The sequence below is a fragment of the Carassius gibelio genome, chromosome B16 (genome assembly GCF_023724105.1).
Source record: "Carassius gibelio isolate Cgi1373 ecotype wild population from Czech Republic chromosome B16, carGib1.2-hapl.c, whole genome shotgun sequence".
Classification (NCBI taxonomy): domain Eukaryota; kingdom Metazoa; phylum Chordata; class Actinopteri; order Cypriniformes; family Cyprinidae; genus Carassius; species Carassius gibelio.
Genome location: NC_068411.1, coordinates 12537934 through 12562992, shown reverse-complemented (window position 1 = coordinate 12562992; position 25059 = coordinate 12537934). Strand labels below are relative to the sequence as shown.

At 36.6% G+C, this 25059-nt stretch overlaps 4 protein-coding genes across 7 annotated transcripts in view; 3 read left to right on the top strand and 1 right to left on the bottom strand.

Moving 5' to 3' along the window:
* Positions 1 to 9932, top strand: part of myh14 (myosin, heavy chain 14, non-muscle) — a 45726-nt gene extending 35794 nt beyond the window's left edge. For 2 of the 4 annotated variants that reach the window (XM_052578285.1, XM_052578283.1), the window contains 13 exons: positions 21 to 173; positions 264 to 512; positions 1146 to 1358; positions 1488 to 1700; positions 1810 to 1971; positions 2192 to 2320; positions 2411 to 2499; positions 2684 to 2807; positions 2889 to 3097; positions 3878 to 3986; positions 4374 to 4546; positions 4895 to 4921; positions 6023 to 9932. In XM_052578285.1, coding sequence (XP_052434245.1) covers positions 21 to 173; positions 264 to 512; positions 1146 to 1358; positions 1488 to 1700; positions 1810 to 1971; positions 2192 to 2320; positions 2411 to 2499; positions 2684 to 2807; positions 2889 to 3097; positions 3878 to 3986; positions 4374 to 4546; positions 4895 to 4921; positions 6023 to 6212 — 2040 coding nt within the window. In that variant the 3' untranslated portion in view covers positions 6213 to 9932. The remainder of the gene's footprint in view (positions 1 to 20; positions 174 to 263; positions 513 to 1145; positions 1359 to 1487; positions 1701 to 1809; positions 1972 to 2191; positions 2321 to 2410; positions 2500 to 2683; positions 2808 to 2888; positions 3098 to 3877; positions 3987 to 4373; positions 4547 to 4894; positions 4922 to 6022) is intronic. The other 2 variants (XM_052578286.1, XM_052578284.1) reach the window with 1 other exon arrangement.
* A 576-nt stretch (positions 9933 to 10508) lies between these two features.
* On the bottom strand, positions 10509 to 13726 carry LOC127975332 (uncharacterized). The gene is made up of 3 exons (XM_052579296.1): positions 13184 to 13726; positions 12752 to 12941; positions 10509 to 12207 (listed from the first exon to the last, which is right to left on the bottom strand). The coding sequence occupies exon 3, from the start codon at positions 11784 to 11786 to the stop codon at positions 10641 to 10643; it is 1146 nt and encodes a 381-aa protein (XP_052435256.1). The 5' UTR covers positions 11787 to 12207; positions 12752 to 12941; positions 13184 to 13726; the 3' UTR covers positions 10509 to 10640.
* Positions 13727 to 14907: 1181 nt separating this feature from the next.
* si:ch211-120k19.1 (uncharacterized protein LOC563199 homolog) lies at positions 14908 to 17213 on the top strand. The gene is made up of 5 exons (XM_052579077.1): positions 14908 to 15025; positions 15212 to 15670; positions 15804 to 15874; positions 16035 to 16064; positions 16138 to 17213. Exons 2-5 carry the CDS (start codon positions 15220 to 15222, stop codon positions 16255 to 16257), a joined length of 672 nt encoding a protein of 223 aa, XP_052435037.1. The 5' UTR covers positions 14908 to 15025; positions 15212 to 15219; the 3' UTR covers positions 16258 to 17213.
* Positions 17214 to 18304: 1091 nt separating this feature from the next.
* On the top strand, positions 18305 to 23203 carry rpl18 (ribosomal protein L18). Its single transcript, XM_052579078.1, has 7 exons — positions 18305 to 18377; positions 18988 to 19074; positions 19181 to 19288; positions 19452 to 19550; positions 22598 to 22721; positions 22909 to 22978; positions 23064 to 23203. The coding sequence occupies exons 1-7, from the start codon at positions 18375 to 18377 to the stop codon at positions 23137 to 23139; spliced, it is 567 nt and encodes a 188-aa protein (XP_052435038.1). The 5' UTR covers positions 18305 to 18374; the 3' UTR covers positions 23140 to 23203.
* Positions 23204 to 25059: the final 1856 nt, after the last annotated feature.

Here is a 25059-nt window from a genome sequence, read left to right as displayed (position 1 = left end):
GTGTGTTTGATATTTTTTAGGATCTACTGCAGGAAGAGACACGGCAGAAGTTGGCACTGGGCTCACGTGTGCGTGCTCTAGAGGAAGAAAAAGCTGGATTGATGGAGAGACTAGAGGAGGAGGAGGAGAAGACCAGAGAACTTACACGCCAGATTCAGAACCACACACAACAGGTACACATCCATGTTTCACTCATCTAGAAACCTGTTGTTGTATCTTTACTCTGTTTTATGATATTACTGTATGCTTATGTGTCCATGCAGCTGTCTGATCTAAAGAAGCAGACAGAGGAAGTGAATACAGCGGTGGAGGTCGGGGAGGAGGCCAGGAGGAAGATGCAGAGAGAGCTGGAGAACGCCGTTCAGAGAGAGAGGGCCAAAGAAGAAGAGAAAGAACGCATAGAGAGACAGAAAGAACGGCTGAGAGAAGAGATAGAGGACATGACAATTGCTTTGCAGAGAGAAAGACAGAACTGCACTGCTCTGGAGAAACGACAGAAGAAATTTGATCAGGTACAGTAGGAAACACTGAGAGAGGGAGGGATGGTTGGGTGGATGGATGGATGGATAGATGTTAGATTGATTGGATGGTTGGAAGGATGGATTGACTGAATAAATGGATGGTCTGACTGGTGGATCAAAGGGTTGGATGGATGGTTCGACTAAATGAATGCATTTATAAAGAGATGGATGGAATGATGGAGTGATTGACTTGTGGATGGAAGGATTAATTTATGGGATGGTGGAGGGATGGATGGTTTGACTTGATGAATAGATACATTTCACTTGGATGGCTGGAGAGATGAAAGGAATGATGGATGGATTGCCAGGTGGATGGATGGATGATAAATGGATGGATAGATAGATTAACTGGTGAATGGATGGATGGATGGATGGATGGATGATAAATGGATGAACTGATGGATGGATTGAATGGTGGATGGATGGGCTGACTGGTGGATGAATGGATGGATGATAAATGGAAGTATGTATGGATAGATGCAATGGTGGATAGATGGATGGATGGAGAGATTGGCTGGTTGCTGATGGATAGATGGCTGGATTGGCTATGGTAAAAAGTAAAAAGCCTTGAAAATGAGAAGTGCAGCTCAAGAGGTTCCTCACCCTTTGACCCTTAACCTTCAGTGTTTGGCAGAGGAGAAAGCAGTTAGTGCTCGGCTGCTGGAGGAACGGGACCGCGCAGAAGCAGAGAGTCGAGAGAAGGAGACGCGTTTCCTGTCCCTCTCAAGGGCATTGCATGAAGCAACAGAGCAGAGAGATGAGCTGGAGAGAACCAATAAGCAGCTCCGCCTGGAGATGGAGCAGCTCGTCAACGCCCAAGATGACGTGGGCAAAAATGTACAACTTGCTTTTTACCAATGCACTCTCATATGATATTTATTAACATTTATTTACAGTGTATACATAACAAGAGCTTATTCTGTGCTAAAAAAATCACAATTTTTTGCCTTTGTCACGCCTCTTCAGGTTCATGAGCTAGAGCGTTCTCGACGGGCTTTGGAAACAGAAGCCCAGTCTCTGAAAGAACAGACCCAGGAGCTGGAGGATGAGCTGACAGAAGCTGAGAACGCTCGCCTCAGACTGGAAGTCACCCTTCAGGCTCTTAGAGCTCAGTTTGAGAGAGAGATCAGCACTAAAGAGGAGAAAGGAGAAGAAAAGAGGAGAGCACTCAACAAACAGGTAAACTGCCTTCAGCAGAAGTGAAGCGATGAGAATATATTTGAAAAGAATTGAAAATAACCGCCTTTTTTCTCCTGCTCTTTATTTGTTTCTTCTGTCACTTGTTCAGGTTCGAGAACTTGAAACAATGCTTGAAGAGGAGAAGACGCAGAGAGCTCAGGCTTTGACTGTCAAAAAACAACTGGAGACAGAGCTGCAGGAGGCGGAGACTCAGGTGGAAGCAGCCAATCGGGGCAGAGAGGAAGCACTAAGACAGATGAAACGTCTCCAGGTTCGTCAGTTTAATTGATCATTAGATAAACCACAAGAAATGATAAAAATGGGTTGCTGTGAGTTAAATTATTACAACTAGTTGTGTATTAGAAGTGATGTTTGGAATATTTATTGTAAACCAAAAGGACAGATTTCATTCAAATAAACCAGAGTAGTCATAAAAAATCAGCTGAAAAGCCCTGATGTAAATATTCATTGTGTTCCTCTGTGTTTTCCAGACTCAGATGAAGGAGCTTATCCGTGAGCTTGATGAGACCAAGTTGGCTCGAGACGAGATTGTTGCCCAGTCAAAGGACAGCGAGAAACGGCTGCAGACGCTGGAAGCAGAACTATTACAGCTGACAGAGGTGTGTTCCTCTGCCTGTGTAACCCAGATGATTGAACTACTTTGAGTCTCTTATTCTTTTGTTTGTGCTCTTCTTATGACATTCTCTCAGGAGCTGGCTGTTTCTGAGAGGCAGCGGAGACAGGCCCAACAGGAGAGAGAAGAACTGGCAGATGAAATCATCAACAGTACAACTGGAAAGTCAGTATCTGTGCTTGTGCTGAGGTTCAGTGATGATGAAATTACAGTTTCCCCATTCTTACTCTCTTAATACATGTTCCTTGTCTTATTGTGCACAATACATAGGTCCACATTATTGAACACCAGGCCTATTTATTAGAAAAGTAAATAGAATTCATGTTGTGAAACTTTGTTTCCCCTGCAGATCTGCACTGTTGGAAGAGAAGCGGCGTCTTGAGGCCAGAATCACTCAGCTGGAGGAAGAGTTAGAAGAGGAACAAAGTAACGCTGAACTACTAGCAGAGAGGCAGAGGAAGAGCACCTTGCAGGTAGACAAAGAAACACACAAACACAGACTATACTACCAGACAAATACACAGAGACAGAGCCCTTCTCTCTGTTTCTTTTAGGTTGAGACACTTACAGTCCAGTTATCTGGAGAGAGGACGCTGGCGCAGAAGAGCGAGAGCGCACGAGAGACTCTGGAGAGGCAGAATAAAGAGCTGAAAACTCGTCTCAGTGAGATGGAGGGAACTGTGAAGGGAAAACATCGCCTCAGTGTCGCCGCCCTGGAGGCCAAGATAGAATCTGCGGAGGAACAACTGGAGCAGGAGAGACAGTAAGAAAACAGATGGGGAGCTAAAGAAAAACGGGGAAGTCGAATGTACAGATGTCTTTCCAAAACAGCATGGTTTCTTATTCGAGTCAATTCAAATGAAGTCATATTGTTATAGCATTTAATACAATGCAGATTGCTTCAAAGCCACTTCACATTAATAAACAGGAAAAGAAAATTGCTAATGTTGTAAGATTAGTCCGTTTTGAAATTATTCATGTATTTAAACTGTAAAGCAGTTTTACTGAAGATAACAGTGTCAATATCTAGCTCAGCTTCTGCAGAAGGTAAACGTTTCACTATTCAGCTCGACTAAGTTCAATAACAATGACGATGTTGAGATAATGTTCTCATCTGATAGTGTCAGTACAGTTAAAGCAGTCATTTTATTGGTCTTTTAAAACCCTTATTCCATGAAAAAAAAAAAACTGTTCTTTTACTTACAGTTCAGGTAAAAATCTAAACGGGACAAAACGTTTCATTAAAATTATTTTAAATATTGCCTATACAACTTACGTGTAATATTTAATGTGCTTGAAAGCCATCTGATACCTTTGTGTGACCAACAAACTAAGATTATTCACTAAAAATAATGCTTGAAATCTAGGGTTACTATTCAATTTCATTATATCTACAAGAGCATACAGTTTCTAAAAAAAGCAAAAAATGATGACAGATTTTTTTTTGTGTGAATTAGATTTTTAAGGATCTAAGTTTACTGTAAAGATCAAACCAGCAATGTGATGTTTTGTGTGTCTTCTCTCCCTTTTTCTCCCTTCCTAGGGAGCGAGCCATGGCCAATAAGCTTGTGAGGAAAACAGAGAAGAAACTGAAAGAAGTTCTGATACAGGTGGAAGATGAAAGGAGACATGCAGATCAGTATAGAGAACAGGTACTCCTAAAAAAAAATCATCAGTGCCTCTCTGGAGAACTGTGTAGGATTTAGACCTTCTTTAACGCAGTTCTCCATGTAACATTTCAATAAAGGGTTCTAAACTCTCAGCCAAATCAATCAGCTTGAGATAAAATGAACTCGAAAAGTTCATTGCTTATTATCCATTCAGTCTGTATTTCTTCTTTTAAATGCATTTTCTTGTCAGAAACATAATTGCTAAACTCTACAACAGCTTATATTATATATCATAAGTAGCTAATGCTACCTTACCAGCCTTCATTAACTTCTGGAAACTCATCACATGATTTGCAGGATGCATATTATTTGTTATGGATAGCATAGCACACATGAAATTGTACAGTTCTAAAATCTCTCTTTTTGTAGTTGGATAAGTCTATGGGACGTCTCCGTCAGCTGAAGAGGCAGTTAGAGGAGGTGGAGGAGGAGAACTCTCGCTCCAACGCTCAGCGCAGGAAGCTACAGCGAGAGCTGGAGGAAATGAGCGACAGCATGCAGATCATGAACCGCGAGCTCAACACTCTCCGCTCCCAACTCAGGTAAAGATTAGGATGGTTATGACAGTGCTTCAAATTCAAAGAGAGCAACACCGTGTCCTAACCAGACAGCTAAAAAGCAACAAGAAGCCCAGACCATGACAAGATACTTATTTTTACAGTATGTATCAAATATCACAGAACAGAACAAAATAGGTAACTTGCCATATGTTGTGCTTATATTACAGTGGAAGATCTAGTCATTCTGTTCATATATAAATATTGTATATGTGCATGTCATCAAACCATTTCTTCACTGTATGTGCATGTTTCATTCACTCATTGACTCATCTAATGTGTCTGATTGTGTGTCCATCCATATTTGTCTGTCTGTCTCCTACACCCACTCAGCATCACAGAACGACAGAAGTCAGAACAGTAGGTTTTCGTGTGTGACCATTGTGTGCTTTATGTTCCTCTCTGAGCAATTATCCTTTCTCCTTTTGATTCTAGTGGTGTAGAGGTGCCCTGTTGAGACAGTAAAGGGGTGTAGAGGTGCCCTTTTTAGTCCTTTGTAACTGATTTATTCAGTAGCATATAAAGATGGTGTAATCTACATTGAATTATGGGTCACTTTGTGATTATAGATGGTGATGAATCACAGATTCTCTCTTCCACCAATCATGGACTTAGTTTCACTCTTTCATCGTCCTCTCTTTTCTCCTTTCTTTCTTCCAGTTTGTAAACAGTGAACCCAAACAATATTTTTTACACTTAATCGGGGAACAAAATATCAAAACAAGTTGTTTTGTATTGATTTGTTTTGTTTTGTTTTCTTTATAGGACAAAATGTTTTGGGGTCAAAATATATGACAAAAAAAAGTTATTACACTATTTGGGCTTTTTTTTCTTGTGTTTATTAGACAAAATGTGTTAAAGCAAAACATCTGACAAAAACGTTATTACACTGTATTTTGGCTTGAGTTTTTGGTTTTCTTGTTTTGTTTAAAAACATCTTAAAGCAATAGGCTATTTTGGCTGTTTTTTCTGTTTGTTTATAGTATTTGGCTCAAACTCAATTCCTGGAGGGCCACAGCTGTGCACAGTTTAGCTCCAACCCTAATCAAACACACCTGATCCAGCTAATAAAGCTCTTCAGGATCACTAGAAACTTCCAAGCAGGTGTGATTTGGAGCTAAACTCTGCAGAGCTGTGGCCCTCCAGGAATTGAGTTCGAGAACACTGGTTAAATGTTAAAACGAAACACTTGACAAAAATGTTATTAAACAGTATTTTGGCTTTTGTTTTTGTTTATAGCACAATTGTTTTAAAGCAAAATGTTTTTTTTTTTTTTTTTTTTTTTTATTGTCAAATAACTTCTGATCTTAACAGCTATGTGTGAAAATGTCTAGAAAAGTCAAAACTTGCTTTGATATTTTGTGTCGAATTCATATATAATGGTTTGGGGACACTGTATATCTATATTATATTTTGTGCATGAATTGCAGTTAATTCTCTATATCTGTGTTTGTGTCTCAGGCGAGCTCCGCTCCCTATCTCCATGCGTGCTGGCCGCAGGGCTCTGGTGGATGACCTTTCTCAGGAGAACTCTGATTCTGAGGATCCAGGTGCTTCTCCCACCCCGTCCAGCGGCCCGCCGGGTACCCCCACACCCTCAGACAACGCCCTGGGCCCCCCTCCTCCATACAGCCTTACCGACGCTGAATAAGAAGGGGAGAGTGTGATAGATGGACAGTTTTACTGGTTTAACTTACATAGCTTTCGCAATCATACACATAACAGAACATCCGTGCTGTCACACATACAGTAACTTGAAGCTAGTTAATGTGATTTATTGATTTTAAATGAACAGATGAATTAGCATGCAAGATGGAGAAAGACTTGTGCAGTACTTTTATAGTACTATTTAAACCAAGCAAGCAGTCAGTAAAGACTGCAGTTTTAAGACAACGGCATTTCCCAGCATTCCTTGGGAAATACAAGTACTGTATATCGGTGCAGTATATCAGGCTTGTTGTGGTAGAATTATGACGGCCATCTCAAGCTCTCTCTCAATCAATCAAAAGCCATGTGTTTAGGAAACAAATTTGCATGTTGATGGCAATCAAAGGCCATCGGGTATTGCACAGATGATCCACGATCAGGCTAGAATGCATCCTCTGTGCTCGCACAAGCCATCAAACCCTCGAAGCACTGAGAAACTTTCTCTCTCTCACTCCTAAAATGATGTAATGTTTTAAGAAATTGAGAGTTGAACAGTATCAAGGTATTATAGAATATCTCCGTGTTTGAATTTTAAAAGTGATCGCTATTCTTCAGATAAATAGAGAACAATGCTTTTTGTTATACAAAATTAGGCAGAGAGGATGATTATGGAAGCCCATTTCCACCCCAGTAAAGAAAAAAAAAAGGTAATTGCAATTTTATGTCACCACCGCAATTTTGATTATCGTAATTGTGACTTTATATCACAATGTGACTATACCTCACAACTGCAACTTTCTTTCTTAATAGTGTGACTAAATATGTCACAAATGAAAGTTTGTTTTTCTCAATCGCAATGAATGACTTCATATATTGTCACTTTACGTCTCACAAACAAGTTAGTTTTTTTTACAATTGCAGTTTTATAACTCACATTTGTGGTCTTATATGTCAAAATGTGACAAGGTTTGACTATATACCTCGCAATTGCAACGTTACATCTCGCAGTTGCGAGCTTGTTTCCATTAATTGTAACTTTGTAACTTAAAATTTGACATAACTTTCTATCGTGCAGTAACACTTTATGGGCTAGATTTACAAATTAGCGTTAGAGAGCACTTCGATAAAAGTGCAGATGGTAGGGAAAAATTCTGCAGGTTATTTACTGATAAGATGCACATTAAAGAACACAGACGTAACATTTCATTTCCATGATGAAAATGCAAAGTACTGCCTGCTATAAGACTAATTAAATAATGGAGCAAATTCCAGTGAACTTTCAAACGCAAGTAAATCGCGTTGTGTGATTCTTTTAAATACTTACCTTCCATAAATTTACAGATTGAAAGAAAAACTCCTACAAATGCATATTAAATCAAGTGAATTGCAAAAATAACCGAATTGCAAAAAAATAACTGCGCCCATGCCTTTTCAGCGCTAATTTCTCACTGCTTGTCTTTAGTAAATCCTGACAGTTGGTTTTTTAACTCCGAATGAGGGTTTGCGCTGGCGCAAGCTGATTGTAAATCTGCCCTTATAACTCCTAATTGTGACTTTATATCTCACAGTGTGACTTTATATCTTATTTTAAAATGTCACAGTTATCTTTTTTATTTTTTACTCTGAGGTAAAAATGGGCTTCCATAGATGGCTATGATTGTATAAAACAAAGACAGACAAGTGAGAAAGAGAAAAATGCTTTTCTATTAAATGAATATGCTACAAATTTGAGCTGGCCATTATAGCTTTTACATCTTAGCCTTAACCTGACCATAAGAAAAATAAATAAATGAGGATACAGAAAATAAAAATAAAAAAATACATAAAAGGACAAACAGATACTGGACTTATAGCAGAAAACAAAAGAAAAGCAGCCACCTCCATGTAGATTTAACAGTAACGACTCTTAGGTATCTGAAATATACCTTCTGTGATCTCCTTCAAACTTTAGTATTCAGTTCAGCTCTCTATTAAGTTCATGGTATCTGTGCTGCAGATCAGACCCTTTTAGATACTGTGCATAGATAGTTAGGTAACTCTAAAGGGACGCTTTTGTTGGTAGTGACATAGATAGGTAGTTAGGATTTCTTAATTTATGTCTTTAACACATCGGCTCCAGACTTGTTGTAATTTTTATCAAATAAGAGAATTCCAGTATGCAGTCTATTTATTTTGTTTTGTATTGATTTTTTTGTCTGCACATAGACATGTCATGGTTGTTGTATAGTTTGCAATATTAAGTGAAAACAAGGCAAAATGAAAGAGATTTGAGGGTAAGGATGGGTTTACAGTTAGCAGGGTATCAGTCAGTAACACTGGACAGAATAAAAAAAATACATTTTCACTAAATAAGCTGCAGCGGACCTCAAAGATTGTAACATTGACACTGGGCAAGAGTGAGAAGTCTTATCAGGATTTCTGAGTTTCTGTCTCATGGTGTGAACTTGTGAAGTTATAAACATATAATATCTTGCCTGTTTTCCCAGGGTTTGAAGGCTGGTAGTTATTACTTATCTCGTTATATCAATGCAACTTTTTTTTTTTTATCAAAAGGACATATTATATTTTTGTTTGACTGTTTGTTTGTTTGTTCATTTTTGAATGTGGTGATATTTATGGTTCAAAGCGTCTGTTACACACAATCTTGTGCATATGAATGACTAAAGGGACATTATTTTAGCTGTATGCATGTCAACAGTGCCTGTAGTATCTGCAGAAAATACACACGGTCTGGAATTTGATAAATAAATGACAATATTAGGTCTCCCTGAACAGCAATCTGACTCAGACATCCTTCTCGTAGAAACTTTTTGGATTAAAGTTGTTGATTGGTTTTGAAATGTTTTTTAGTTTTTTAATTGATGAATTCATGACAAATGCAAGTTTCCTTGACCTTCACTAAACGCAAGTCTCTTATACTGTCCTTCATAGATATTGTTGAGCTGATAAGCATTTTAATACGCTGCTCTAGCTTTTCCAGCGATAACAGTGTTAAACTGTGAATAATAATTGTCTGTCGCCGCCATTAAGTATTTGAACATATTTAAGATCTGTTCAGCCTGTGAGATTACAATTTGATGCACTGAAGAGTTTATTACACTGTTATTAGCGCAGTTATTACCACCTGTGTGGTTCGGCAACAGTATCTGCCCTAGAAATTGTATTTAGTTGTAAAATGTTGATTGAACGGAAGGAAACCACGCTGTTAAGACAAAAGGGTAGGAGCGCACACACAAGCCAAAAGACTCAAGCCTTGTACAACAGATTGTTTTTATTCTTCTTATTTGTCCATGTTCCTAAATTACATCTGCCTATAATCTGAGTCATTTTAATTGATTTGTACATTTAACGGACAGATTTGCAGAGCTGTTCAAACTCAAAATCAATTTGGAGTGCATTTGAATAAAAAAAAAAACAGTCGTGTTTCTTTGAATGCTATATTTTAGTTTGATATGAGCTTTGTTATACTGAACCTGTGCTTGATAATGCAGCTTTGATAAGTCAAACGAGTGGACAATAGCTGAGAATATGTATGAAAAGGAATTAAAACTCCAGCGGAGAAACGTGTTTGTATCTGAAGTGTTTCTGAAGAGGACTCTGTGCTTTTTTTTGCATTTGTAGAACTTGAATTTTGAACCATGTTGTTTATTTGATCTTTTGCTTTATTTTGCTATAATGATAAATTGAGACTGGAGTGAATTTTAATATACCGTTGGTTTTGAAATCAGTGTGGTTTATTTTCCCGCTAACACACTATTGATTCACCATCTGCATAGTGCCACTTAAAATTACAGTGAGGGAATGAAATACACTTAAAAACAAACAGAATGAATCCGTTTATTAACCAAAAATAGAAATCACAGTTGAATTTGACAAATTATTAGACATTTTAAATTGTTTTGCAGTATGCCAAGTTTTAAAACATGTTTATATCTAACAATAAAATAAACTAATAATAATTAGTGAATTGCTTTTCAATTAAGTAGAAATTGAAAACGTCATTATACATGAAAAAGCGTGGTTATGTATAACAATAAAATTATAAATTAATAAATCACTTTAAATTGATAAATAAATAGACATTTAAAATAGCAAAGTGTAATTCATGTAACTTAAATGCAAAAATACAATAATATATAACTTTTAAAGCATTTTTTAAGCCTTCCCAACCATATCGGACCAAAGATAATGAAACACTTGCTCTTTAAATAAAATCAGTTTAAATTTAAAAAGTAAATTGATACATTTAAATATTTTTTTTTCTTTTTTTTGTATTATGTTTCAATACTCATACAGTTTTTATTTCAGAAAACACTGAATATTTCACACCTCAGACGAGAACATTTCACAGAAATTATCATAAAAATCACAAAAGTGTAATAAACAATGAAATTCATGAATACAGTTCATACAATTACTGTCCAGTGACTGATCAGTACTTTCCAAATGTATTATTCATGGTATTCACCTCTTCCTCCGCCACAATATTACCAAACAACCAATCATCATCTAGAGGCGGAGTCGGAATTGGAGTGGGGTGGAGCTTATGCAGTGTGGCTGGGAAAGATGTAGCCACGCCCTCAAAGTTGTGACTGCCTCTGAATTTTGTGTAAAAACCAGAGTCTTCTTTATGATAACAAAAACCTTCAAGGCAGCATGTTATCGGGCACTGGGAGCCTGATAAAGTCTGGTTGAGATTCTCAACCTGAACAGTGTTTTTGTCAACATTTCTGATACCAGTGCTTTGCATTATAATCAGATCTGGACTTGTATAGTTCTTGTTTGAGCTTTTAAGAGATTGTTGTTCCCAGTTTTCATAAAGAATCCTTTTGCATTGGTCCAACTGTCTCTCAAATACTGGGAACATGTGATTACCATCCATGACAGAAAAATCTGTATCTAAATAACCATCCTCCTTTTCATTCGTCTTCATGCAAGGTTCAACCTGACCGAACCGGTCTTCTAGAATCATATTGTGGTTCATAGTATAGTTTATTTCATCATGATGGAAACTACGTCTATGTGGCTCTTGACTACAGAGAACATTAGCAAAACATTCATGACCTGTTTGGCCCAAATTGGACATGGAGTTATTGGCCCCACCAAAAGAACCTGATAGTTTCTCTAGATCCGAATCCAGAGAGCTTGGAAACTCTTCACTGTGATCCATCCACTCCGTTTTAGCCAGATCTCCATGAATACCAGAACAATCCAGTAGGTCAAGGTCATCCACCATATCCATTTGGAGACTCTCTCTGATGCTGGCATCTTGCATTTGGTTCACATTGTGCTCTGCATCTATGAGCATCTGAACCTCCAAATCACATGAATCCAAAGACAAGAGTGAAATCACTGGAGAAAGAGGTGACAGGTCTTGAACATCAGCATCGGTGGGGAGCAACTTCACGTCATGGTACTTGGTGAGACGTGGTTTCGAATATGATCTTGTTCTTTCAGTGGACCCAAACCAGGACACGCTGTCCTCTAGGAGACTGTTGTTCATATGCGTCAGGCTTTCTAAATCAGTAGATGCTGGCTCCCTTTCGAAGCTGAAGCTGAAGTCGATGTCCTTCTCCATTGAGCTTGCAGGGATGTTGTCCAAAGCTTTGCCGTCCGTCTCAGTTCTCGGATTCGTTCCTCTACTGTTGGAGAACTGGCACGGTGAGAAACTTTTATCAGCCGCATGGGTGTCCAAAAGACTGTCCAATGTCCAGAGGTCACACACATCCTCTTGTTGTTCAGGAAGCGCTTCAGTTTTGTCAGCATTTACAGGTATATAAGATTCAATAGCTTAGAAAACAGAACAAGGAGTCACAAAACGTATACCAAACCAGAACAAACAATAAAAAAGTAAAGCTCTTTTACCTCTTTTTGAAGGTTTGGGTGACTGGTCTGTTTCAATGTGAGATAAACTGGGAGTGAGATGATCGGGGGGGTTATCAGTTGAACATAAAGCAGATGCAAGCTGATGGTTCGATGCCTCTATTTCAGCAAATTTTCTGTGTAGACACAAATGGAATATTAATTATAATGATATATATATATATATATATATATATATATATATATATATATATATATATATATATATATATATATATATAAATTTACAGCCAAAAGTTTGGGGTCGGTAAATTTTTTTTTTTTTTTTTTTTTTAAGAAATTAATACATTCAACAAGGCCACATTCAATGAGTCAGAAAAAGTAAAAATAATATTTTTAAATATATATTTTTTTAAGCTTTCTGTTTATTAATGAATCCTGCATTTAAAAAAAGAAATGAAATAACTGTATGCAACATTGATAATAAAAATACAAATTTCTTGAGCGCCAAATCAGCATATTACAATCATTTCTGAAGTATCATGTGACATTAAAGACTGGAGTAATGATGCTGAAAATTCAGCTTTGCCATCACAGGAATAAATACAATTTTTTATTATATTAAAATAGAAAAGTTATTTTATATTAAAACAATATTACTGCTCTACTGTAGATTTGTTCATATCTTTGAACTATATGAATATATCCAGTATAGCATACCTCTGTATCATGTTGTGCAGAAACCTGCGATGATTGACTTGTCGTTTTGATGGCTTGTTTTTCCGTGGTCTTTGCAAAGTCCTCATCATGTGACCCGCTGCTGAAGTCACGAAAGTAAAAAGATCACGGCCCCACGGCACTCCAGCCTCCAACCCCGGTTCAAAGGTCAAAATACTGGATGGACGCATAGCTTTGGAAATAGAACGAGGGTTAAATATAAGCGTGACAGAGAGATCAAATTCAACATCAGATTCAGTAACTTTTCTAAATTGTCAAAGAATGTCAAAAAAGCTTATGTTCACCATTTTGCAATCATGTACCACAAAAACTAAAGGGAGCAGAACTACTCCAACGCTGCATTTAAACAAGATTTAGATCGCTAAAACCTAATGGTAACCAAATTCAATCTTTCTATATGAAAGCCCAGCTTACCTTCTGTTGCTCAATAAGAATCCACTTTGAATTGATGTGCACAGAGAAGCAAAAGGCTTTGCACAGGTTATGTACCTTGACTGACCAAGAAACCAAAAGAGAGAGAGCGAATGATGAGAGGAAGGTGGCATCGATTCATTGAATGAGCGATTCTTTGTCTGCTTAGATAAAGGATGGCAAGATAGCACCATTAAAGAGGACAGAAGTGCAGCCAAATAAAAAGAAAAGCAATTACCAAGAAGTCAACTGAAGCTCTGTCAGAAACAGCAGCGCTTGTTAAGTGTTAGCAAACATAGCGCTTAACGGCCCTTTAATTGATCTCTCATTAACACATTCTCCTGCCTGAGAGCTCCGCTGGTTGCCACTGACAAATTGCCTTCGCCCTAGGACAAAAGGTTGTTTTTACATATCTGTGGGGTTATTCATAATGGAACGCAGTCCAGAGGACAGGATTCATAGCAGCACATACATATTCATTTGAACTGTGCATGCTTAATTTGTGATATCAAAGAAAATGAAAAATTCAGCACCCACATATAGCATTTTTTTATATTTGAAATTAGATTTTTTTTAGTTAATTTAAAAGGAAAGAATTCTGCAATGATGTATGGATGTTCTCTGTTGGACAATTGTTAATAGACAAACTTCTTCTGTGGAACATTTTATTTTTTATTTTTTTCATGAGAATGACACCAAGGTGTAGTTTTATTCACATCTGAAATAATGCATCATGTTTGATCGCATTCAGTTTTGGAAACAGTATTTATACACACAATTAAACATCTACGTAATTTGACAAAGTTATGCGCTTTATGGAAAAAAAAGCATAATAATATATTACTATTATATTCATTATCTTAATTTTTATTGTTTCCTTCTCAAAAATAACTTAAAGAAATTCACAAAGGTATTTCTGTTCATTTTAACCAAGCTCAGTGTTATTTAATTTATACATTTATTCACATTTCAAATGAGTTTTGATTCTTATCTTTTCAGTTTTCAGATTTTAGTCGGTTGTTTAGTTGTGTTTTATGTAACTTTTATTAGTTTGCTTAGCTAATATTTCTATAGCGTTAATATTTTTTTTTTAATTACATGAATTCTAGTACTTTAGCTTATTTTATTTCAGTTTTCACAATTCCGCAGCATTTCTAATATTCATTTACATGTTTTTAAGTATAAGTTTGTCCTGTAATGCATATTTTATTCCTGCGTTATTTGAAATAATAAATTATTTTCAGTAGTTTTAGATGATAAGACTCTGATGGTAAATTGGTAATATCATCTTGTTTGAATGTAGTTATATTAATAATTATTGGTCCATTATCATTCAGCACTATGGTAACATTTGCAGTTGTCTGTGGACAGGAGTTTCTTCACTATATTTAGTACAACTACACACACACACACACACACACACACACATGTCACTGTAGCTCATGTTCTCTCTCAGTTTTGAAGAACGTCAGCTTTCAGCCTGGTGTTACAGTGTCCTTCTCTCCAGTTTAACATTGGTGAGCTTCATACTTCATATTGTGCATCTGATTTCTGCATTTAATTTTGTATGATTATCATGAGAAAACTGTATACAGATTATTAACTTAATGCCTTTCCCGTTCCTAACTTACCTTCCCTGGTTCTCACCATGTGCTCTTTTCTCACATTCTTTCTCTGACTGATAAACGTTATCATAAACACTCATTCTTGCTACAAGAACTTTGTACCACAGAACAAACAGGTCCGATTTGTCTGTGTTTGACCAATCAGCTTGCTTGTTTACGAGGGATCCAACAAAGTGAACCTTGTGATTTGTCATTCATTCTGAAACTGGACAGCTACATGGTGAGTTACTGTAAAAGCAGTGTGTTTTTACACTCTTTCAAAATCATTAAGCATCTGTCTATCTATCTGTCTATATCTATCTATCTGTCATTGTCATTTGTAAACATAAAAACTTCACATTCAAATGACCCGACCAAACCAGTGTGCATGTTTCAGTGTAATAACATATCTATTATCGTTGTTTAGCGGTCATCATGAACAGAGCATGGGTTTTGTTCAAATCCCACCCATACATCTCCAATGTGGTGGGATACACAACGCTTTTTGCCACAGCAGACCTCATTCAGCAAAGCATGATGGGAAAAGCTCAGGACAAAGGGACAGTTCACATACCGGATCCAGTGGGACAAGAAGATACCTCCAACACTACCACTGAAGAATTTCCTGTGGCTGGAGAAGCAAACGCAGAGGATGATAGCAAAATAAGGGCTCCAGTTCAACATGCTCCTCAGCAACACAGGATCGACTGGGCCCAGACTGCTCGGGTGGCACTGGTTGGCTTCTGTTTTCATGCCAACTTCAATTACCATTGGCTACGGGGGCTGGAGAGGATGTTTCCAGGAGGAGGGATCAGAAGAGTGTCACTTAAAGTGTTTCTGGACCAGCTATTTGCAGCCCCTATGACAATAAGTGCTTTCTACATTGGTGAGAACCAGGGGATTTTCATCATACTTCCGCTTCTGCTTTCATAATTGAAGGAAGTAATGCACACATATCTGTGCATATGAATTCATAGTTGGAAATGTTTTACTGTAAGGGGTTTATTACTCTTCTAAAGGGCTGAGCACATTGGAGGGTGCAGAGGATCCCCTTGAAGACTGGAGAACTAAATTTTGGAGCTCTTATAAGGTAACCAAAAAAACACAGGAAGAACACTAGAAGTATTCAACATAAATGTAAATAATAAAGGTTCAGGATCAATTCTGACACACTGATTTAATTCTCTCTCTCTCTCTCTCTCTCTCTCTCTCTCTCTCTCTCTCTCTCTCTCTCTCTCTCTCTCCGGTAGACTGGAGTTGTGTATTGGTCAACAATGCAGGTACTGTTAGTCCATCCATTTGTTCTGTTCACCTGTTTTCTCATTTTCTCCATAAATGATATTCTTGTTTCAGGCTGTGAACTTCTCGCTGATCCCACCGGTGGCTCGTACTGTTTTTGTTGGAGGAGTCGCTCTTGGCTGGACTGTCTTCTTGTGTCATTTCAAGCAACAGAAGAGTGACTTCCTGACTTAGGCTTTATTCTGCAGCTGCTTGGCTTTGAATTTAGCCAAAACATGGACTGGTCTTTAATCAACATATGCAACATATTGTCTCCATTTTTACTGACAGCCAGTAGTGTATTGAACCCAGATTTAGAAGCATACCTCACAGTAAAAGAAAAGGTGCTCAAGTGTTTCAGGAAAAGAAGAACAGAAACCACAAGGATTCAACTCGAAATGAAATAGTTGTTGTATAAAGTCACTAACTGGGTAAATCCTAAAGATGATTTTGTAATGAGTCTCCTTGACCTTTGGAGGAACTGGGTATTCCACATAATGGGTAAAAGCTTTGTCCTTTACCAAGGTTTTTAACTTCTCCCAGAAAATAACACTGATAATCACCAGTGATAATGTGTTTAAGTTCTTTGTAAATACATTTGTTATCACACTTACTCTATAAAAGGTCAACATTACATATTTTCAAAGATTAAAGAGAAAGGTCTAAATAAAAGATCAGAAAACCGCTTTGGATTATTCTTAACAATCCAGTGGGTATAGCATTGCATACCTTATTAAAACCTTTTATTGTAATTCTAACTCTGTATTTATTAATGCCATTATCATCTAATAAATCACGAATAGCAATAATACCAGTCCCTTTTAAAAAGAGATTTCCTATTAATAATTACATCCCTATTGTTCCAAAGAGTGGACTTCTGAGGGGAAAAGTTTATTATCAAAAAAGCAGTAATTGTTTATGAAAATTAGATACCTTCAGAGGAATTTCGCAAGGGTCGACATCACATCTAAACACAAATTCAAGGCTGGCAATATTTTTAATAATGTGGTTAGGAATATGATACCATATTGAGTGTGACTTTGTTAAACAATCTTTCAGCATTTAATTCTGAATGTACCGAAAGGAGATACTTTTTCGCCATATGGGATTTGGTATCTGTTTTATTTTTCCAAATAAACGATTTAACTACTCTTGGGGCAGATATATAAAGCATGAGATAAATAAGTTTAGATATTCCCTCAGTTTTAGTCAAGATAATTCTACCCAATATAGATAGGTCTCGAGCTAACCAATAATTGAAGGATTTAAAGGGATAGTGCACATAATTGGCTCAGGGGTTCATCTTCAGTTCTCTCTTCACAGCAGTTCAGTCAGTCTACTATTTGAGTAAATGAATTACTCCGGGATATTGGTTTGTTTGAACTCAGAGGGAGTGTCAGACATATTAAAAAAGTTAACAGCTTAAGTCATTTGTGGATTAATGCATATTGGAGACGCGAACAGTTTAAAACGATTCAGTTTGATTTGGTGAACTGGTTCAAAAAGATCCGGTTACATCGAGTGATTCATTTGCAAACCGGATATCACTAAACTGCAGTGTTTTGAACTCGCTCAAAACAGACACGGAAGAGAAGACAATGCTGAATAAAGTCGTCGTTTTTGCTATTTTTGGACCAAAATGTATTTTTGATGCTTCAGAAAATTCTAACTGACATACTAACTACTTTGATAATGTTTTTCTTACCTTTCTGGACATGGACAGTATACCGTACACACAGTTTCAATGAAGGGACTCTATATCAACTAAGTTACAATTATGGATCGCTATTGATTCACATTTAAAGTTTAGAGTCAGACCTGATGCCTTTGAGAAGACCGTTATTTTCAATAACTCTGGTAGCACCTCTTTAATTTTAAGTGGGGGAAAAAGAGTTTAATCTGCAAATAAAAAAAAAGGTCCCACCAAGAATGTCTATGCCTATATTTTCTATATTTTCTCTCACTAGTTCGACTGCAAGATTCAAAAGTAATGGTGAGATAGAGTAACTAGTTGATTTTTGTAACTAAAATAGAGACTGAGTTCATACTTATATTTTAAACTATTTGTTTGGTTAAATGCGTTTTAGAAAGACTTTCAATAAATAGTGTACTTAATGTTTAAGTGTGTTTTCTCTACGACAAACCTTTCTGTAACCATCCATAGACAGTAAGGCAAGCTCGCAGTTTTTCAATGAGAGGAAGCTTGCACCAATCCGGACTTGCCTTTCCAGTCACATGACTCATAGCCTTCCGTGATCTCGCTATACGTCCTCTCGCGAGCTTTCCTTTTCCCTTTTCACTCTGAGTCCGAGATGGTAGGTAGCTTGATTTCTTAAGGAATGTACCAGTTTACAAAATCTGCCACCATCCTCAGCTATAGGTCTTCTAAATCTGCTGCAAATTATGTTTAGAAGCATTACATAGTACTACAAGTAAAAAAATATGTATATTGTAGAGTATTGTGTGTGGCTTTAGTAAGTAAATGTCGGCTAGCGCACATCGGGCCGCGAAGCAGAAGTTTCCATTCATGTGTGTTGAAAAACTGAAAGATGTCAAACAACAACCTGTAACTCCCTTATTAAAATTTCGTATACACAGATATTCGGCGAATATTTGCTTATATTTATTTTATGTTGCCTGGACGCTGAATCGAACTCGTGTTGGCTAAGCTAATTATGCTAGCGCTTGTAATGCGCGTTTCTCTGAGCCACATGTACCTGAAACCGATGCATTAATATTAATCTTATGAAGTTCTCTTCATTTTACGTTGGGTTTGTATTTATTATAGCCATTATTTCACAAATATACATCATAGTGGCTAGTATAATTGAGAACGTGCTGAATCTAACACAGCTCCACGTTTTTTATGTTTTAATCTTTTTATTTGTGTGTAACGTTAATTGAATATTGTGTTCGATCTAAAAGGGAGTTGACATCAGACACAACAAGGACCGTAAGGTTCACAGGAAGGAGCCCAAAAGTCAGGATATTTACCTGAGGCTCTTGGTCAAGGTAAGAACCATAATGTTAATGTTAAACCATAATGTTAATCCATGTTAATTAAGACACACGAGTATGTCTGTTGCTTTCATTTTATGACAATGCATTTCTGTTGTAGTTGTACAGATTCCTGTCTCGCCGTTCTGATGCCCCCTTCAACAAGGTCATCCTGAGGAGGCTCTTCATGAGCAAGACCAACCGCCCCCCTATGGCCCTGTCCCGACTGGTGAGATGAACCCCAGTTTTACTCCAGTATATGCATCTCATCTCATTTGCCCTGTTGTGTTAATCCTTGTCACATAAGTGAACCTCTGTTATGTTCAAAAGATGAACAAGTATTTATTTTTATTTTTTTGTAAACTAATTTATTTTATTGTTTTTTCTTCTAGATCCGTAAGATGAAGCATCCAGGCCGTGAAAACCTGACTGCTGTTGTTGTGGGAACTATTACTGATGACGTCAGGATTCAGAAAATCCCTAAACTGAAGGTAAGACCAGACAATGAAAGCCATATAACATTGTCATTAAGCCTTTGAGTTCAAGGTCTGTCTGGCCACACATCTGTCTGTCTTCTGATTCTTACCACTTGTTCATAAGAAATTTGTTTTTAAGAGATGCTGAACTGCATGATTGCTAAATGTGAATAGTTAAATGTGTCCTCTTTTTATTAAAGTATGCTATCTTTTTAATGTTCTCATTCAGGCTGCATGATAAATTGCATGCAATATTTAATGTGCATCTCTTTAAAGCCGGTTCTGGAATCAACTGTAAATCTAAATGCACTATTTCACATGGAACAGCATTAACTACACAGAGCAATTGTTCGCTGATAAGCTGCACAAAAGATGCACAAAATACTCTTCATATAATTGTTTTTACACGGCTTGTCAGTGAAAAATGGATCTGTGTCAATTAATACTGCTCCATGTGAAATAATGCAGGGTTTTTTTCATGCATAATCAGGTATACAGTGCATTTTCTGCTGGTTGATATTCCAAGACGTGTATTTATGTGAATATTTATGCAATAGCACGACAGCACTTGCATAAAATGGATCTTATATATGCATAATCTGCCTGCAGTGCATATGCAGTCTGCAGCACAGACTCATTGTGCTTTCACACAGGACATGTTTGCAGTCCGCTACTGATCCGTGTCTGTTTAGTCCACAAACACAACATTTGTTCATTGTTTTGATTTCATATGTAAAAAAAAAAAGTATATATTTTTTTTCAGCATCGTAAGTCTTTTATCACAGAACAGTAACAATCTTTCATATAGACTTTAGTTTAAACTCGATAAATATAAACAACGTATTATTCATGCTTTTTACTTCTAGATTTGTATAATAAGCTGCTTAAGCAAGTGGCAAAACATTTAAACACAATAATTGGCCTACTTTTCTTGTTAAAATATTTAAAATGAAAACCCCACAGACAGAAAGTCTTGTGCATTTTGCATTTAAATCTTTATCACAAGCAATCCCACGGGTCTTAATGAACTTTGTTTTCCTGCTTTCATAAAAGTGAACATGTATTGTTTTCCTTGTTTATCTAAAAGTGCTCTTGTTTTAAACCTAGCCTAAAACCCATGTGACAGCGTTTCCATGTCAATCCATGTTCATTTTTCCTGCGAACAATGCACTTTCACTTTAATTCAGTGCCTTCAACACAGCAAAAATAGACTCCGTACGTTAACAATCGCTGCACTGCTGCAGACGCACTGCTCCTTGAACACCCTGATGGCAACCTCGTGCAGCTGGAATCCGTTAATACACACAGCAGACGGACTGTGTGAAACAGGCGTTATAACATAACACCAGAGCACTGCTGAGTTTACCCTCACCAGGCCTAGCAGTTGCTGCTTATAAGAACAACATTGTAAAGGGTCTGTCTGAAACAGTGTCGCAGCATAGCGCTTGTTCCAAACGCTGAGTAATTAAGTACACCGGTATGGCGGTATATTCAAAATTAACATCGTAATGAGAAAATACTGTATACACTTTTTTTCATAGTTTGGCTGGTGCTGCGACTTATAGTCAGGTGCGACTTATCAAAATTAATTTGACATGAACCAAGAGGAAACATTACCGTCTACAGCCGCCAGAGGGCACTCTATGCTGCTCAGTGCTCCTGTAGTCTACACTGAAAACATACAGCGCCCTCTCGCGGCTGTAGACGGTAATGGTTTTCTATTGGTTCTTGGTTCTAAATAAATGCAACTTATAGTCCAGTGCGACTTATGTTTTTTTTTTTTTTCTCATCATGAGACATTTTTGGACTGATGCGACTTATAGTCCGAAAAATACGGTACACTGGTTTTCGGTATGAACTGGTTTACTGCCCAGCACTACAATGACGCATTGTGTATGATAGAATAAACTGTGATGGCACGTGCAGTGGCAGCAGTGAGGTGTTTCAAATCCATAGGTGGCGCTGTTATTCTACTTTTAATAAAATGAAAGTAAAATGCACAAATAACAATTAGACTATTTCTGATTAAATAAAAGCAGTAATTGATGTCATAAAATGAGTATAAAGGTCAAAAAGCTATAGCTTGCATGAGTAAAAAAAAAAATCACAAACATGACACAATATTATGGAAATTTAAATAATTTTATATAGCCTGTACTGATGTTCATTAATGTTTAATATGTCATTTTTAAACTATTAAGCTCTAAAATATTTTCAGGATTTTTACAACTCTTTTGCTTTAGACCATCTACAAATTTTAAATCTTAAAATAAAATGTTAAGGTTACTGCTGCATCTTTCTAAAAAAAAAAAAAAAAAAAATTGGATCGTTTTATTGTTGCTTTCACAATGTACTGTCATTATAAAATTTCATTATTGTTTAGTTCTAACAAATATGTTCTTGTTACAAACTAACCTAAATTTTAAATAATTATAATATCAACACAGGAGAGAACTTGGTGTTGTTTCCAAATAAAATGAAATGTATCCGTATTGGTTATCGGCCAAAAAGAGTTTAAGCATATCAGATATCGGCAAATATCTCATATTGTGCATACGTAGTTAACATGTTTTCTTAATTTCTTTATTGATGTTGTATAAGGTGCATTTTGCTTTGGTTTATAATAAAATGCATAAATTATAGTTATATAATTGGATGTGTATAGTTGTATTAAGTATATACTAAATGTATTCAAATGATGAAATGTTTCCTGGTGTTTCATAACACGTGTTTTATGTTTGCTGTAAATGCTTAATAGTATTGGCATGCATAAAAAGTAGCCAGTTGCTATATCATATTTAAAAAAAAGAATAAAAAAAATTAAATGTGATATAATGTGAATTATATATGTAAGTTTTCTCTTTACAGCTGAGAATTACTTTGTGTTACAAGGATAATGATGCTTTTAATAATCCGATGCAAGTAATGGTGTGTGTCTTGATGTTTTTTCACACAAACCTTTCTGAAGTCTCTTTTTGTTGACACCTGCCGATGAGCGCACAGATTTATGAGATGGTCTGAATTTCCAAATACTCATTTCTCTATCCTGTGTCGTCTCACAGGTGTGTGCCCTGAAGTTGACTGACCGTGCTCGTAGCAGGATCTTGAAGGCTGGTGGACAGATCATGACCTTTGACCAGCTGGCGCTTACTGCACCAAGAGGACAGGGCACCGTTCTGTTGTCAGGTACGTGGTCGTAAAGCAAGGATTCAACTGGAGTAAAAAATTTAATTCAGTCAGATTGGTCTTCATAACCACCTCCGGATTATTTAAGTTTGTTTTATTGCTTATGTCCTGAATTAAGTTTCAACATGGGTATTTTGTTTTCTGCTAAGCTCAGGGTTGTTAAAGCTCTTGTCTTGTTTGTCCGCAGGACCCCGTAAGGCCAGAGAGGTGTACAGGCATTTTGGCAAAGCTCCTGGAACCCCCCACAGCCATACCAAGTAAGGAAACTATATGCACTTTAATTTAAGGCCGTTGATTCTTTTGATGAACAGTTTACTCAAAGCTTGTTTCTCTGTTCTCTAGACCCTATGTGCGCTCCAAAGGCAGGAAGTTCGAGCGTGCCCGTGGTCGCAGAGCCAGCCGAGGATACAAGAACTAAACATCTGTCTTTTTGTATTCAATATTGTGATGCAAATAAAGATTGGATAATAGTCCAAAAGCAATCTTTGAGTTCATCTGTGCTCTGTTCAAAATAGCTTAGTGTTTTGCAGAAATGTACTGGCTTTTTTTTTTTCCTTTTTGAATCCTATTTACTTGTGAAATTGACACCCTGCATGCACCTGAAGCACTGAAATGACTGTGACTTAACCACAACAGGTGGAAAAAGCAAACCTAATGATGAAATTTTGTTTTGTAACTACATGTGTGTATGCACGTTTTCCAATACAGTTTCAGAATTAACTCTAAGAATTATTATTGTCAAGTTACAAGAAGTTAACGTCAGAGGACAGGTGCACAGACCTTGAATGTTCCATCTTAATTTGCATGTACGTTTGCACAAAATGAGCCCTAAACCGTTTGAGTTAAACATTTATGAAAATTTTACAAGCGAGTGATAAATTTGTGTAAATATCTAATTTAGCTCACAATTTTAGAAATTCGTAAGAAAAATGTTTTTAAAATGATCTTGTCAGGCCAGATTAGTGTTATTTTAACCACGTTTTTGGCAACATATTTCAGTAATAGATAATTGCTCAAATTTATATTTAAAAGTAGAAATTTTCTAAACTCTTTATGGAAGGCAATAAACTTGTCCAGTAAGAAAATTCGTTTTAGATTAAGTAGAGTTGGACTCTTTGGCATTGCAATGGCATGTCTGTTCGCAAAAATAAATAGATCAATGCAAGTATGCTATTTTTTTTTTAATGTTTTTTTAAAATGAGTAACATTTTTGAGTAAAATACCAAATTCAATCAATGCAGATCACTTCAGAGGTTTTGAGAGAAAGCAATAGAAAATGCAATGCCCCCAATTCAAATTCGAAATTGTTGACATGTAGGATGTCTGTGCAAACACCGAAAATAACAACGATGCAACTAAGATGAGCAATGCGACAGCAGAAGTGTGTGGAAACAAAAATGAAGTGAAGTGCTTGGCCGGTAATCAAAGCACTTTAGCTATTGGTGAGTAAACACTTTTCAGAAACTGACCTCATTTGATCTGCAAATCCGCGGTTGTTGTTTCCAGTATATACCAGATAAATTAAACACTTCGGTAGACAGTTATAGTTTCAGCCACATGTGATGGTATCATAATAACTAACAATGAATATTAATTTCTGAATTTCCACTGATAATTTCAAACTTCATTTCTAAATGGTTTTAAATGAGGAAATCTGAAGCCCTTGTGAAGAGCAGGTTCTCAAACTCTAAACCCCTTTAATAAATCACACTGAAGTCTGTTGAATTTAAAACACATTTAGGGGTTTCTATATAAGGACAAAACTTTCTAGATGAAACGAATCAATGCCATGATGTAAGAAACGGTAAGAGGCTGACGCTCAGAGACTCGTCATCTATTCATATAATCTATAAAGCTCTGTTTCGAATAAGTTCTATGGAGAAATGTTCTGTGTGATTCAAAGTTTTGAATGAAACAGCTCATGTGATCTATTGTTGGCTTTCGTGGAACTTTGGCCACTAAAAAAAGGCTGCAAGACATAAAAATAAATTCTTTGCATGGCTTTCTGAATTAAATGTGTCACTGGGGTGTTTATGAATATGCATTTAAGGCCTCTTACAATACAAATTTCATTCGAAATGCACTCTTTTAAATATTAAATATAATTAAAAATATATACAATTTTGCAATCATAAATATATTTACCTATTGAATCGAAAATTATATGGCGAACATCTTTAATGTTTCGCTAATTGCAAATCACACTACTGCTTTTTTACATAATTAACAATTACAACTTTTCTCTCTTTATTTATTTATTTATTTATTTATTTATTATTACGTATTACATTATGTTGTGTTTTACAGTTGAAATAAATATGAAAACACATAATGTCCC

What these genes read in the sequence shown, in the direction of transcription:
- LOC127975332 (XM_052579296.1), bottom strand. Translation starts at nt 11,786, where the DNA reads ATGGAGAAGGACATCGACTTCAGCTTCAGCTTCGAAAGGGAGCCAGCA.
- si:ch211-120k19.1 (XM_052579077.1), top strand. Translation starts at nt 15,220, where the DNA reads ATGAACAGAGCATGGGTTTTGTTCAAATCCCACCCATACATCTCCAAT. An exon ending in AATTTTGGAGCTCTTATAAG is followed by an intron (nt 15,875 to 16,034) that starts GTAACCAAAAAA and finishes TCTCTCCGGTAG; the next exon opens with ACTGGAGTTGTGTATTGGTC. An exon ending in TGTATTGGTCAACAATGCAG is followed by an intron (nt 16,065 to 16,137) that starts GTACTGTTAGTC and finishes TTCTTGTTTCAG; the next exon opens with GCTGTGAACTTCTCGCTGAT.
- rpl18 (XM_052579078.1), top strand. An exon ending in ACCTGAGGCTCTTGGTCAAG is followed by an intron (nt 19,075 to 19,180) that starts GTAAGAACCATA and finishes TTTCTGTTGTAG; the next exon opens with TTGTACAGATTCCTGTCTCG. An exon ending in GGGCACCGTTCTGTTGTCAG is followed by an intron (nt 22,722 to 22,908) that starts GTACGTGGTCGT and finishes GTTTGTCCGCAG; the next exon opens with GACCCCGTAAGGCCAGAGAG.